Source organism: Salvia hispanica, chromosome 6 (genome assembly GCF_023119035.1).
Source record: "Salvia hispanica cultivar TCC Black 2014 chromosome 6, UniMelb_Shisp_WGS_1.0, whole genome shotgun sequence".
In the NCBI taxonomy this organism is placed as follows: domain Eukaryota; kingdom Viridiplantae; phylum Streptophyta; class Magnoliopsida; order Lamiales; family Lamiaceae; genus Salvia; species Salvia hispanica.
Window position 1 is genome coordinate 29907473 of NC_062970.1, and position 15396 is coordinate 29922868.

The following is a 15396-nucleotide window of genomic DNA, read 5'->3' on the forward strand; positions in this document are numbered from 1 at the left end:
TGAACAACTCCTGGATATATTTCTCAAATTGGTAAAGAATGGGCTTTTGCTAGAAAAGCATATCAACCAGTACAATACCCCTACTAGACTAGTGGGATAGTTTCTTTATTTCCACCTGAATAATGCAATAAAAAAATATTCAGAAAACCAAATACTAATATTAGAAGTATAATAATGCTCATACGCCCGTTTTATTTTGTTTCTAACATATAAAAACACACAGCCTTACGGTAAAAGTTCAGATGCGATATTGCAATATATCAAAAAATATGAACGATTCAGCTCAAAATAATTGTTATAGATATATATATATATATACATTGCTACTGCTTCTACAATATAGGTTAAAATTCTTTTCTTTAAATTTGTTCGACTTTTTTTATTCTAGAAAGCAAGTGTAATATCTTCTACTCTTACACAGTATGTAAAAATCCATATTTGATGACTTCACAAAAAAAATTGATTGTCAATAACATTTTAACCATATTAGTGATTTAAATGTCATTTTAATTACAAAGGTAAGAAACATTTTAAATTTTAAAAAAATACTAAAGAAAAATAAATATGAAAAGGGATTCTTCTCCTTAAATTTTTAATTTAAATGCAATTAAGTTACTACTTTTGTCAAAATATTTTTGACTATTAATTTTTTGACAAAACCATTAAATACGGACCAAAACATAATATTTACGATCAAAAGATATAAAATTTTATGTGTAAGACCAATTTTTTTTGAGTTGAATGTAGATGGCCAATTTAAAACTTAGTCAAACTATATAGTTCTTTCAATAAAAATGCATAATGTAAAATAACATAGTTTTTCGAAGGTAAAAACATATCTAGGTTCCTTGTGTTATTGTATTTTGTTTATTAAGATCCTTCTACAAATTTTTGGTTTATTAGTTTCTTACCAGTGTATTTTAGTTTCATTAGAGCATTTTATAATTTTTTATTTCATTAGACCCATATACTAATTCATATTGATATAATTATACTTTATTTTTAATTTGGTTGGATATTTATTGGACTTAGGAATTTAATTATATATATATTTTTAAATAATATCCTTTTTCTTTTCATATTTATTTTAAAATTAGTTCAGCTGCAAAATCGACTAAAGAATTATTGGAAGAAATGAAAAATTAATTGATATTCTCTATTACAAACTTATATATTTACCATTTTTTAAATGATTATGAGTTGATAATATAACTAAATTAATTTAAAAAATAAATAAAAGAAAACAATTTAAATAACAAAAATAATTAATTAAATTATAAAGTCAGTTAAATAAAAATTTAACCAAAAAATCTCCTAAATTAGAATGTAAGTAAAAGGATATGAGGAAACAAAAGATATATCGATAGACTGAACATAAATATATTTGTTTTTATTATAAAATTTGAAAAGTGTGATGTTGACTCGAGAAAGGGGTCAATTTGGTCGCCCTTTCAACCAAATTCCATTCATGCCCCCCAATTGTGTTTCCCTCTTCTATAATTCTCCAATTCCTTATTTTCACACCATTACTCTCTTCTATAACTCACTGCACCGTCTTCCTCTCTGTCATGGACGGAGCTTCGGTCAACAATCCTCGCACAGTTGAGGAGGTTTTCAAGGATTTCAAGGGCAGACGCAATGCCTTGATCAAAGCCCTTACCACTGGTATCTTTTTTTCCCTTCTAATTCACTTATCCGTTGGTGGTGTATGCTTCTAGTTTAATTCACTTTTATTTATGCTTGCTAGAGTTAGGGTTCCTGTTACTCGATTGTATTGCATTCTGCTAAATTTGTTTTTACTCGTCGGCTTATTTCTATTTGTTTATTTATTTTGCCTTTTTCAGAGGTTGAAGAGTTCTTCCAGCAGTGTGATCCTGGTGAGTTAGGTTAAATTTTGTCTCAGGTTACCCGTTTCGTTGATTTTTCGTCAGTTAATTTTTTTAGTATTTTTGGCATGTATTATCATTTCAGTTATTTGGTATGCATAATTAGCTTTATAGTGTGCTATACACGGGATTTATATATTGCAATTTTGGGGTTCGGGTTATTTCTTCTTTAGCAAATTCTTGCAGTGTAAATTTTGTTATTTAAGTCTGTATTTGCTGCGCGTGTCCAAAATTTTCTGTTGGTATATGGTTCTGCTGTTAAATGTTCTTTGATTGTCGAATGTAGTTAAGTACCTACATATTAGTGGAGTCATTTTGCCATTTTTGGTACGTTCCATAGTATTCGAGTCATTTCACTTTTTACTAACACATTTCTTCTCACCTATTTTACTCTCTCTTGCTTTATTCTCTCTTCATCTTTCTACCTTTTTCACTTCCTACTTTATTCTTCCTTCACTTAACTCACTTAACACATTCTTTCTTAAATCGCGTGCCGAAAAGAAACTTCTCCACTGCCGCGGAACGGAGGGAGTACTATACTTCAATAGCATGTAAATTACACGGATTGGTTTACTTGCCGAATGCAGCGGACTGAATCTTAGGATTCCTACATATGAACATGCATCTTGTAGATATGGCATCTTTGATATTCTATAGCTTCTGCTAATGCTGTGTCAAATTGCTTTCGTATCCATACAGTGTGGTGGCACTTTTATGAATATGCTTTGTCTGTTCATGTACATGGTTAGCATATTATAACATGTATACCATTTGTATTGTTGTATTGACTGTTGAGTCATGCATGAAGATCTGACTGTTTAACTTCTACAAAACACACAGGTAGCAAAATCTGTTAGGCAATTATTTATATGTATCCAGCGTTATACAGTGACCACCAACTATGTATGTATGTATGTATGTATGTCATTAGTCTATAGTGAAGGATACTATCGTTTATTTATATAATCTGCGACCAGATAATCATTCGATAAAAAAATTATACTATAAATGACACTGCTGCTGTTAATATAATGGATATTTTACAGATAAGGAAAATCTCTGTCTTTTTGGATTGCCTACTGAGCAATGGGAAGTAAATCTTCCTGCTGAGGAGGTGCCTCCAGAGCTTCCGGAACCTGCTTTAGGAATAAACTTTGCTAGAGATGGAATGCCAGAAAAGGACTGGCTAGCTCTTGTTGCTGTCCACAGTGATGCATGGCTACTTTCTGTTGCCTTCTATTTTGGTGCAAGATTTGGTTTTGATAAAGCTGACAGGTAATGATTTTTGTAAGTTGTGAATTTATTTGAATACTCATACGCTTTAACTTTTATTTTACCATAAATAATTCCCTTATTCTTTTATTTGTTTTGATGTATTATAGTATTGCTTAGGTGATTTCCTCTTCTTATTGTGAAAAGCTAATATATACTAATTTTTCTCCATTCCTTCGTTAATGTGTGCTAAATTTCTATCTAGTCAATCTAAGAAAATATTCTATCTAGTCATGCTACTCTTCCATGTATTGAAGCATGATCATGCATACCTAAAGTTAGCACTTCATAATCATCTATATGTTCCGAATATAACTTTCTACCCCTTGAGAAAAATAATAAGAATACCATCTTACTTGTGGTCCTGGTATCTTAGGCTGAAGTTTCATTACCTAAACAAAATTTTGGTCTTGATTGCCAACCCCTTTAATTTATTGTTCCTTACTACTAAGATAAGGATACTATAGTGATTGTAGATTTGTATATATAGTTTAAGTTAGTATATTGTATCTTCTGTGCAGTTCTGTATGATGGCCCTAACTTAATTTCTTTTAATCTGTGATTACTCCAAGCTTCATTCTGTTGGTGGTGGATGCAGGAAACGTCTATTCAATATGATAAATGATCTTCCGACCATTTTTGAAGTTGTCACGGGTGCTGCAAAGAAGCAAGTAAAAGACAAATCGTCCGTCTCAAACCATAGTGGCAGTGCATCCAAGTCAAATCCAAAATTGGTAAATGAAATAACCTTTTTCAATTGATATCTTGGCTCTTGCATTGCCAAAACATTAGTCCTATTCTCTTATTTTGGAAGACATGAGTTATGAGTACATTTAAACAAGTTGATAATATATGTGTTGGTGTTGCGCTCTGCTCGATTAAAATGGGCCTATATTTTCTCCGCTGTAAAGTGAAGTGAGCTATAAGCTAGCAATTAGATTTTCCACTACCTCGTGACCAAAGATATATCTGGCACATGACTGTAACTGTCCATTCTTTTCTTTACTTTATTCAGGTAAACCATTATAATTTAAAGGTAGGATTAGAGATGAATAAACTCTCCCTTTTCACCCTTCCTTCTGGTCCTCCTATTATGCAGAATTCGAAGATCTTTTCCCAGTTTGGTCCCCCATCCTGAATCTTGAAGTAACCATGTCGAGGAAGTTTAAACTGTAGCCCAATATTTGGTTGTAATATATACTCCCTATATAATTTCAGGACCTCAAAAAAATGCTTACTAGGAACTCTAGGATCTAACCAGCTAAATATCATATCCTATAGGTTTGAGGCTGAGCTATACACCCCCACCTTAATAACTGCATGAATTTATTTTGCATCGCATTCTTATGCACTTGAGTTGCAGAATGAACCAAAACATGATTCAGCATATGTCATCACTGGGCATGAGTTCTGGCGTCATAACTCATAGGTTACACCTCATCAAAATGTCTGCGAATTCTGTCAATTAGTACTATTCTTGCTTTTTAATCTGCTAAGGCAGGATCAAGCTGTTCGCTTTACCTACTTTTTCGGGCTGGTTGTGTTCCAAAACAACTGATTTATTTTGAGGAAACGCAAGAAATTTTGGTAATTTAATGATGTTATGAGGGCATAGTTCAAGCAATTGATGTGTCATAATGACTTTGTTCATTATTGGATATTGTTAGCATGTTTCTAATCTTTCGAAGGAAAGAACGAATGTTCCATTCTTTTAAATGATGGTTGTGATTATTTCGCTGCACATTATTTCCTCGTCTGTATCTAAAAAATTGAAACAATCTTGTTTTTTCTGTGTATGACAGGGGAGAATGTCAAGGCCCCAACCAAAGGATGAGGATGAGGACGAGGATGAGGGATTGGATGATGAGGAGGAAGATGAGCATGGGGAAACCTTGTGTGGAGCATGTGGTGAGAATTATGCCTCAGATGAATTCTGGATTTGCTGTGACATATGTGAGAGATGGTTCCATGGTAAGTGCGTCAAGATCACTCCAGCTAGAGCAGAGCACATCAAGCAGTACAAGTGCCCAACCTGTATGAACAAGAGAGCCCGGCCTTGAAATCCCATCTTCTAATGCTCGTATGATTCATCTCTAGGTTGAGTACTGCTGCTTATTGCTTTATTTGGATTGGTTAGCTACTTTTTTCTCGTTGGTTTTTAGATCTAACTGTTGATTGTAGAGACTAGTATTGCATTGCTTCGTCTCCATAACATTTAAATTGTCTAGTTTACTTTTAATTGTTCTCTCTTAGCAACTAATTTCAATTCAACTAGTAAGTAAAAACTAAAAGGCTATGGTTAGATGACACTTGACAGTTTCCCAACTAAGCTTTGTATGTATATTCTTCAAAGTTCAAACAATATAGTACATCGCTGTGTTAGTTTGACAAAACACTGTTTTGTGCATATTATCCACTAATGAAAAAACAATCGTGCTTAGATGATGTGTTACACAGTAGGAATCAGGAATGAAGTTGGATTGCTAGTCACGTGTGAAATGACCTTTTATTGGATCATGGAATAATTAACTAATAATTAAAAATTCAACTCTTTGATGACAGCTATCCTTCTCGAACACACAAGCATATGTTAATTTCCATAGTCCATACGCATTTTTATACCAAAAATCACTTAGCAAATACATTGAAAATACCCAAAAAAATAAAATCAAACACTTCCCCTAGACTTCCGCACGCCAATATATATTAAATTGATGAAATGAGTAATAATTAATGATTGGATTGAAATAAAAGAATTTATTTTCTTCAAGTGGAATTTCGATGGCAGGTTTTCTTGTTTGTTCCATTTTCGTCACATGCTTTCATATTATTAACAGAATTTGATAAAAAGAATTAGGCACAGCCAGCCAGTCAACCACCGCACTTTGAAAATACTATATAAGCAAAAGCATTTCCGCCGGTGGTCAACAGAGACTTCTTAGAGAGAGAGAGAGAGAGAGAGAGAGAGCGAGAATGGAGAAGAAGCTGTCCGAGGCAGCCTTGCAAGGAGATGCAACCGTGCTACACCAAATCCTAACACAAGATCCGCTGATACTGGACAGGATCATCGTCTCCTGCCTCTCCGAAACCCCGCTCCACACGGCCGCCGCTCTCGGCCACCTCCCATTCGTCAACCTACTTCTCTCCCGGGCACCGGCCTTGGCTGCCGAGCTCGACTCGCGAGGCTGCTCGCCGCTGCACCTCGCGGCGGCCAAGGGCCACGCCGATGTCGTCAGGGAGCTCGCGGCCGCCGATTCCGGATTCGTTCGGAACGCGGACGGGAGGAACCCCCTGCACGTGGCGGCGGCCAAGGGGAGGGTGGCGGTACTGGCGGAGATGGTGCGAGTCAACCCTGAGTGGATCCAGGCCTTGACGGACCGGGACGAGACCGGTTTGCATCTGTGCGTCAAGTGGAATAGGACGGATGCGGTTAGGGTTTTGGGGGAGGAGATGAGGAGCCGCAACGGCGACGTTTTGAATTGGAAGGATTGTGAGGGAAATACCGCTCTGCATATTGCAATCACTCACAAGCACCTTCAGGTCACTTCAATTTCTTCTATTTAAGCCTTGATTTTGTATTGATCATGTTCTGTTTATGTGAATTAATTGGTCCTGATAAATGATAATCCTCTTCTTCCCACCAACTAAATTCACCAATTTTCAATGGATCTGATGAAGATAATTTGATTTGAATTGAACAGATCATCGAGTATTTGGTAACATTGAACGGATTGCAAGTGAATGCGTTGAATAAGAGTGGATTGACAGCTCTGGACGTATTGGGACAGAGTCCACGAGGCCTGAGAGATATGGAGATTGAACATCTACTCAGGAAGGCCGGGGCTTCAAATGCTAAGGATCTGCATTTGATCAGCAACGATTGGGCTCCGGCTACAATGAAGAAGACCAACACAAGAGCATTGTCTACAAAGAAGACGAAAAAGTCCGCGGACTGGCTGGGGAGGAAGCGTAGCTCATTGATGGTGGTGGCTTCTCTGATTGCAACGGTGGCATTTCAGGCGGGGCTGACTCCTCCGGGTGGCGTCTGGCAGGATGACTACGTGATAGACGAGGACGGGAACGCTGTGGCTGACCCTCACTCAGTCGGACACGCGGTGATGGCCTATAAACAGCCCAAGGAGTACGGGATCTTCATGATATGCAACACAGTGGCGTTCCTGTCGTCTCTGAGCATAATCTTGATACTGGTGAGCGGGCTGCCGCTGACAAAGAGGCGGTGGATGTGGGTGCAGATGGTGATCATGTGGATCGCCATCACGGCCCTGGAGGCCACGTATTTCATCACGCTCACGGGCATGTCGCCTGATGGTGTCGGGAGCATGCTAAGGGAGGTCACTGAGAAGTCGGTGCTGGCGTGGATGACGGTTATGGCGGTTGTTTTCATGGGGAATGTTGTGAGGCTGAATTTGTGGGTTCTTAGAAAGTATGGATGGATTAAAGAGAAGAAGAGACGGTCGGAAGGTGTTGATGATGATGATGATCAAGAAGATGTTTTTGATTAGCAACTCTGTTTTTTGAATCAGGAAATGCAACTGTGGAGTGCTTGATTTTGTTGAGTTATAGTACCATTTTTACCTTGTTTAATCCTGTAGTTGTACATAGCATAGCATTTTTCTCTCTCATCTGATTCTATGGTTCCATTCTTAATTTATTGTTTGTTTGTAATATAAAAGAGAAATATATTCAAGAGAAAATTGTATGGATTACTTGTTTTCTTAAGACGAGCCTCATGGTCTCATCACTCATGGACATATTCCAAGTTTCCAACCAGTATGAGCATTAACTGAATTCTAATATACGAGAGTTCAACGCTGTCTCATAAATTTTGAAAGTCAATTGATTAAAATTTTAATTGGTCAGAGCAATATGATTTGAATTCGGGAAGCGTCAAACCAGGAGGAGAAGAGAAGCATAAAATGAGCCAAACAAAAACTGGGGCTGATTCAAACCGATCGTTTCCTGTGAAGATGGTGTCTAAATACTCCTCTAAGACCACTATTGTCTTCATCATCGAAAGAACTTTGCGTGAGTACTCTGTTCGCCTCAATCAGATTCCGAATGAAGAAATTATGGTCATTTGACAAAGGCTGCTCAAAGCAGTGCGAACCAAGCGACTCGCTGGGTTTGCACCCGCCAGCTTTGTTCGGGGATTTTGAATAATTTTTTGTGCTCTGCCTATATTTATAAATAGGGTCTCGAAGAGGTCTTTATTCACGTACTATTTCTTCCATTTTTTTTAATATTTCATTTAATTTTATATTTTGTGTTCTCTTTTACGTGGGATAGATCACTTATTATACTATTTATTATAATGTTTTATATTATGTTATTTTATTTTTATAAGAATAAGTGTTAGACTAATTTTGGAGATTCTTATAAAAAAAAGGTTTTTAATTTTATTATTTTATTTATTTCTTAGTTGTGGCGTATCCATAATTCGATAAAGTAGTGGAATAAAACTTACAGAAGTACAGAACAACAATTAATTAGAAAAGCAAATAGAAACCACCCAAATTATGAAAAAGAAAGCAGCGAATTTTTTTAAAAAAAATGACAAAAAACCTAGGTCGAAAATTGAACATAAAGCATTTGAGAAAAAACATATGGCGGGAAGTGTATAATCCCTTGATATCGATATCATCACTCCTCTCGTGCTTCGCTTCAGCCGCTACAATACATCTTAATCGGCGCGGCGCCGGACGCACTACTAATACAAATGTACGGAAACAGCGAATTTGACGGCAGCGCTGCCTTCTCCGGCGGCGGCTTCATGCCTTCTCAGGCTACCCAAACCGCCGATCCCTCCTTCTCTCCGGCCAAGGTGCGGATTCGCAAACGCATAATTTCATTCTTACCCATTTTCTTTTTTTATATTTTTGTTGCAACTTAATTATGCCATACTTGTTTCGTCTCTGAACCTTTTCTATAAACCCTAAGCTGCCAGTTTGGTAAGTGCAATTCGTAATTCATATGCATTTTCGAACGATCGGTAAGATTTTCTGTTTTCCGTTCTGGTTTGGGCGATTTATGTTCGATTTGATTTTTTTGGTAATATTGTTTCATTTGTGCTGGAGTTTATGCAGAATCGTGAGGCACAAGGTTTACTTCCACTGACGGTGAAGCAAATAAGAGAAGCTTTTCAAGCGAGTGATGATAAGGCAAACTTTTTGATTGATGGAGTATCAGTGAACAACGTAGGTTATGTTTTTCTATATATATTTGTTTTGGACGTAGATATATTGAGTAATATTTGAGTTTTAACTACGAGAAACACTGATTAGTAGTATTATTTGAGTTTAACTTCGTTCATTGATTTGATATTTTAACTATAATGCATTTAGGTGAAATTGGTTGGATTGGTGTTTGAGAAAACTGAAAGGGTGACTGATGTTTCTTTCACACTTGATGATGGAACTGGCCGAATCGACTGCCATAGATGGTATGCCTTAGGGGTCCTTTATTATTTTATTGTAGTTCTCATGCTTGATGAGTGTTACTATTATGCTGTAATGTCCACGTTCCAATGACTTGTTTGTGGTCTATGGACATTTTAGGGTACAAGAACCTGTTGATACAAAGGAAATGGAGCTACTATCGTAATCCCTTTTGCACTCAAATTCATCTTTTTATGGCTGATAATTTCAAACCCTGGATTTTCTAACTTCTCTTTCATTTACGGCTCAATTTAGAAATGGCACATATGTTAAGGTTCATGGGCATTTGAAGGGCTTTCAAGGGAAAAAACAATTGATTGTTTACTCTGTGAGGTACGTGGTTATTTAATTTGTCCTTGAGATTGTTCCTTCCATATCATGCCTCATTTACCTGATTCGTGCAGAAAAGAAATTGCACTTCAGTCTTAGTTAAGGCATTACTCTGTTATGATTAGCTTGATTTTTTACTTCACGTGATTTGCTAACAATCTAAAAAATATTGCCCGGAGTTATCTTTAGCCGGTTCTGCATGTTAATAGAGTTGCTATTCAAATCCTGCATTGGAGTCTTTTTTGTTGTAGGGTTTTTAGTGCATAATATCAAGTAACTATATGAAATATGATTTTTTCCCACAAACGTTGAAGTTGACAAAAACCATGAACTTTGTGGGGTGCCAATTTCCAACAATATCATTTTTTCCGCAAATTGGATCCGACGTGGCACAGCGAGATGTTGAGGTGGACTCGCCAGCCGTTGCACCAAAACGATGTCATATTATGAGTTAAAATTCGTTTGTTCTTCTTCTTCTTCTTCTTCTTCTCTCTTTGTTCTTCAATCTCTCTCTCGTGATGGGAAAAAGTGCGAGCCTAGAGTTTAGGGACGTTGGAGGCAAGCTTTAACAATCTGGTCTTCATCTGGATGGCAGCAAGAGTATGCCTGGCCAACAGTTTTCTCAGTATGCACAAAGTTATCCTAAGCCTAATCAACCTTCAAAAATGGATTCTGATCATCTACCGGTTTGTTTTTTGGCTAGTGAGAAGCAGGTGGGTTTAGTCAGCAGATTAAGAGTAATAAGGAATACTACGATTTTATTTGTGTGTGCGGCTTTTGATTTGTGTTTGATGGTGCCCTCTGTTTTGCTATTAATTTTTTTCTCTGCTGGAGGATTTGGATCTGTATGCTATGTAGGCCTAACAATTGATTTTCTTGTTTGTTGGTTTTGCTGATTTTTGGCACCATTATTTTGTTGGGTGGCTACTGTTTTTTGATCTTCCAGAAACTTTGTTACTCTCATTCTGGCAATGAAGACGGCTGTGGTGGTGATTTTGGCATGACATCTGCATGTCACCAAAATCATAGCATCTCATTTCCACATCATTTTTAACTAGTGGAACCTGATGTTGGTGGAAAATTGGCACCCATTGCAAAGTTCATGGTTTTTTTTCGCTAAAACTTCAAAGTTCGTGGGGAAAAAAACCATATTTCAGATAGTTGTGTGATATCAGGCGCTAACCCTTTGTTGTATCCTTGTAGTTTTTCAATTCATTCGTGAAAAGTACTATTAATTATATGTGCTGCTACTATCAGGAGTGTCACGGACTATAATGAGATTCCAAACCACTTTGCTGAGTGCATGTATGTCCATTGCTACAACACTAGAACACGGGTATGATATCAACTGATGAGAACTCCTATTGTGTGATTTGGAATCAAATGAATACTTCCTGATTAATGTTTTGTTTCGTTTTGTTTCTTTTACTTCCTCTTCCCCCACTTTTCTCTCTGTAGAAGATGCAGGATGCTCCCCAAGTTACAGGTCAAATGCCAAATCTATCTGTTAACACCCCTTCAAAGGGTTACCAACCTACTTCATCAAATCATGTATGTGAAGGTTATATCCCGCAGTTAAATTCTGGAAATGGTTATGCTTCCCAGTCATATAATTGAGGATACTTTCAGTTGCAGTTTTCGGCACAACATAATGTGGATGCAATCAGGGGCATTGATAAACTTGTCTTGAACTATATGCAACAGCCATCATGCATGTAAGTCAAATTATAATGCATCTGCAAATGAGTTCTTTTATCTTCTATGTTCACACAGAAAGTCTCTTTTACATTCTTGAAGGTCTTGATGTTTATAAAACCACGGAACCCTACCCCACATATGATACTACTTATGTGCCATAGCATTCTTACAAATAATAGATGTGTTTAATATCATAATTTACATTTGGAATGACATTTTTATAGGCAGTAGAAATAGAATGACACAAGATTCTTTTCAAGTAGCAACACATGACTATGCTATATCAGAGAACAAAAGTACTAGCTTATTGGAGAATCATACGGTCTGATCAATGTTGTCAAAGCAGTATGGCGGTCCATGGCGGTTCGCCCGAAAAATGCCACAGGGGTATGGCGTATCGGTATGGCGGGATATGGCGGTCATTAATTAAATATATAAAATAATATTTATATATTCATATATAATTCAAAAAATTAGAAAATAATAAAAATATAACATTAAAAACTCTAAAAAATGTAATAAAGCATAAAATATAAGACAATTATATAAAAGTCTAGTAATTAAAGTCTTTAGTTCAAGTGTTCAACAAAACATAAAACCATGATAAGCTCAATAGACATCAATCATCAAGCTCAACATAGTCTTCTAGTTCATCATCATCACTATCATCGACATCCATTTCATCTTCATCCTCAAGCCCAAGCCTTTTCCTTTTCCCTTTCCCTTTCCCTTTTCTAGGTATGATAGGTTCCTTTTTCTTAGAAACTCTAAGACAACTTGAACTAGATGTAGAAGATTCTTTCCTCTTCTTTGAGTGGATTTTAGGAGGTAGATTGTGAATAGGAGGGGGCCGGCGGCGGCGGCGGCAAGTGGCTGGGCGGTGGCTGAGTGGGGTTTAGGAGGCAGATTGTGAATAGGAGGGGCTGTAGGGTGATGGGCTGCTGGAGGCGGCGGCGCGACGGTGGCGGCGGCGAGTGGCTGGGCGGCAGATTGTGGAAGGAGTAGCCGTTGGTTGAATTAGGGTTTAGTTTTTCATTTTAATTAAATATTAAATGGGTTAGAATTGTTGGGGTGGGCTGGTTTAGTTTTGGGCCTATGCAAAATTCAATTAAAATGTAAAAAGCCCCATTAAAAAGTCAAAATTAGCACCAAAAAAGTCAAAATTGGCCTAAAATACCGCCATTGCGGGATATGGTGGCGCCATGGCGCCACGACCGTGGCGGGCATGGCGGCCGCCACAGAAAAATGCCATGTATCGTTGTGGCGATGGCGTTTTCATTAAAAACTATATGCTATAGCGCCATATCCCCACCATAGCCGCTATTTGACAACATTGGGTCTGATAAAACAGTTTTCACTTTTAGTTGGGTTTTTTAATGCAATTGTTATTTGTTTTTCTTATTTCTTGCAAAACATCCCATTCTTATGCTAAAAAATGGAATGCAAGTATTCACCTATAAATATACTCAGTTAATGAAAATTTTCGTTTTATGCTGAGGAAATACCTGTGAAGATGTGTACTTTTAGCAGAATGTTATTAGGTTATGTCACTGATGAGCGATAATTATTATAGATGTGCACACACTTCTATTGATGGCTGCTATCTTTCCTCTTCTAATTGTTGCAGTGGCAAAGAAAATGGAGTCCATCGTGCTGAACTTGCCAGGCAACTAAATGTTCCCGAGCATAAGATCTTGTAAGTCCTCTGCTCTCTTTTCCTCCCCAACAAACTCAAATTGATCAATGTTACTCATTCTTTGATTTTCTGGTTTGTTGGCAGAGAAGCTATTGCATCTTTGGAATCAGAAGGTCTAGTTTATTCTACGGTTGATGAGTTCCACTATAAGTCCACTGCCAACGGTTGAAATTGAATATAGGAGTGAACTTTGTAGTGCCATTTCTACAGATCTCAACCTTTAGGTATGAATGACTATGATTTCGTTTTCTTGTGGCAAAAAATGGACAACAGTTGTGTTGGATGGCATTTGAATAACTATGAATTTCAAACATTGCATGTCTCAAGTTCTCAATAACGTAACGTTCGAAGATTGCATGTCTCGAAAACTTGGCAACAATCTTGTGTTTGTTTTTTAATGCTTGAACCAAACAAGGGCCACTCCGTTCAATATTTGAAAAAAGTAATGCTGCTATTTTTTTACACTTCTATAGAGGAGCATTCAATTTAATTCAGAGTATTATTCATTCTTGAAAAAATGAGACAAAATCTAGCACAAGCTTCTATCTCCCATACCATCAATAATTCAACCTCATGGCTGTTAGGCTGTCCCATACGAACGAATCCAAAGAAGATAAACGTATAATTTTGAATATGGTGGGACAAAGATAATTGCATTTTATAAGTAGTGTAGTCGCATGTAGGTTAACTTAGAATCACTTCTTCAAGCACCAATTGATTTTGACTGGTCTTCATTGGTTGGATTCAATGAATTAGATCGTATCCATCCTCGGTAAAATCTATACATATATAAAAGCTGAGTTTTGGACAATTTGAATATGTATAAATTTTGGGAATAATTATAAATATTACTTAATAAGTTATGTTTATAATTTATGTAGCCAAGTGAAATGTTAATGCCATTAAATGTATAACTATATAGTATGTAGTCAAATGAAGGATGTTAATGCCATTAATTTGGTATAACTATAAATTAATATCCACTAAACTATAAATTACGACAACAGATTTATATACTATGTAGTCAAATGGAGGATGTTAATGCCATTAATTTGGTATAACTATAAATTAATATCCACTAAATTATAAATTAATGTCGACTAAAAGTATCTAAATCATTTAGCTATATTTTTGAACAATATGTCATTTTCCATAATTTATAAAAGAAACGGCAACAGATTTCATACAAAGCACCTAAGTCAACGAAATGGCAAAAGTTGTAATGAAGGTAACAATATGTCATTTGCCATAATTTATAAAAGAAACGACAACAGATTTCATGCAAAAAGAGCACCTAAGTCAATGAAATAGCAAAAGTTGTAATGTAGGGTATGTAGTTGATTTTTGTTTGAAATTATTACATGTAGATGGTGAAAAATTGGCTTATGGAATAGATTGCGCAGGTGCAGGACAAGAAAGGTGTAGGAGATTATAACTGGTGATGAAGAAGGGCACCCGAGCTAGATGGAGGCAGATAAAAGATGTTGGGAAAAATAATAAGGTAGAGATGTATTGGAGTACAAAGAGAAGTCGGAGGGTAATGTTTTAATATGAATAAGTTACTATTCCTAATAAATTAATAAATTGTTTGTTAACAATACATTTTTTAATTAGTTGACCCAATTATATAGGTGGAGGGTTTACATGATTATTTTTTTATGAGACATATATGATATAACAAATTCTTATGGATTTATGTGATGACTTGGATTAATGTGATGAATTTATTATTTAATTTAATAAATTACTCTCTTCGTCCGCCATTAAATGTCTCATATTTGACCGACACGGGTTTTAAGAAATTATTTGACTTTATGAAGTAAAGTGGGTAGAAAAGTTGGTGGAATGCGAGATTTACTTTTATATATTAGTTTTGTAATAAAATGTGAGTGAAATGAGTTAGTGGAATGTATGGTACACCAACCAATTATGGTAAAAGAGAAATGAGACATTTATTGGCAGACGGACGAAAAAGGAAAAATGAGACATTTAATAGCGGACAGACGGAATAGATCTTTGAAATTGATAAAATATGAAGGTAGATTATATTTATTATATT

General features: G+C 36.2%; 3 protein-coding genes across 6 annotated transcripts; all 3 read left to right on the top strand.

Annotated features, from left to right (window-relative positions):
- The first annotated feature begins 1505 nt into the window (after positions 1-1505).
- Positions 1506-5397, top strand: LOC125194473 (PHD finger protein ALFIN-LIKE 4-like). The gene is made up of 5 exons (XM_048092711.1): positions 1506-1665; positions 1845-1877; positions 2933-3161; positions 3757-3892; positions 4961-5397. The coding sequence occupies exons 1-5, from the start codon at positions 1569-1571 to the stop codon at positions 5216-5218; spliced, it is 753 nt and encodes a 250-aa protein (XP_047948668.1). The 5' UTR covers positions 1506-1568; the 3' UTR covers positions 5219-5397.
- Positions 5398-5994: 597 nt separating this feature from the next.
- On the top strand, positions 5995-7898 carry LOC125194470 (ankyrin repeat-containing protein BDA1-like). The gene is made up of 2 exons (XM_048092705.1): positions 5995-6698; positions 6860-7898. Exons 1-2 carry the CDS (start codon positions 6132-6134, stop codon positions 7679-7681), a joined length of 1389 nt encoding a protein of 462 aa, XP_047948662.1. The 5' UTR covers positions 5995-6131; the 3' UTR covers positions 7682-7898.
- Positions 7899-8754: 856 nt separating this feature from the next.
- LOC125192391 (replication protein A 32 kDa subunit A-like) lies at positions 8755-13659 on the top strand. Of its 4 annotated transcripts, none has more exons than XM_048089930.1 (10): positions 8755-9000; positions 9263-9373; positions 9521-9618; positions 9734-9775; positions 9869-9946; positions 11201-11279; positions 11405-11494; positions 11579-11658; positions 13269-13337; positions 13422-13659. In XM_048089930.1, the coding sequence occupies exons 1-10, from the start codon at positions 8896-8898 to the stop codon at positions 13504-13506; spliced, it is 837 nt and encodes a 278-aa protein (XP_047945887.1). In that variant the 5' UTR covers positions 8755-8895; the 3' UTR covers positions 13507-13659. The 4 variants fall into 4 exon arrangements, with proteins under 4 accessions (XP_047945887.1, XP_047945886.1, XP_047945885.1 ...); XM_048089929.1 differs by having other exon boundaries at positions 8757-9000; positions 11402-11494; XM_048089928.1 differs by having other exon boundaries at positions 8757-9000; positions 11573-11658.
- The last annotated feature ends 1737 nt before the right edge of the window (positions 13660-15396 follow it).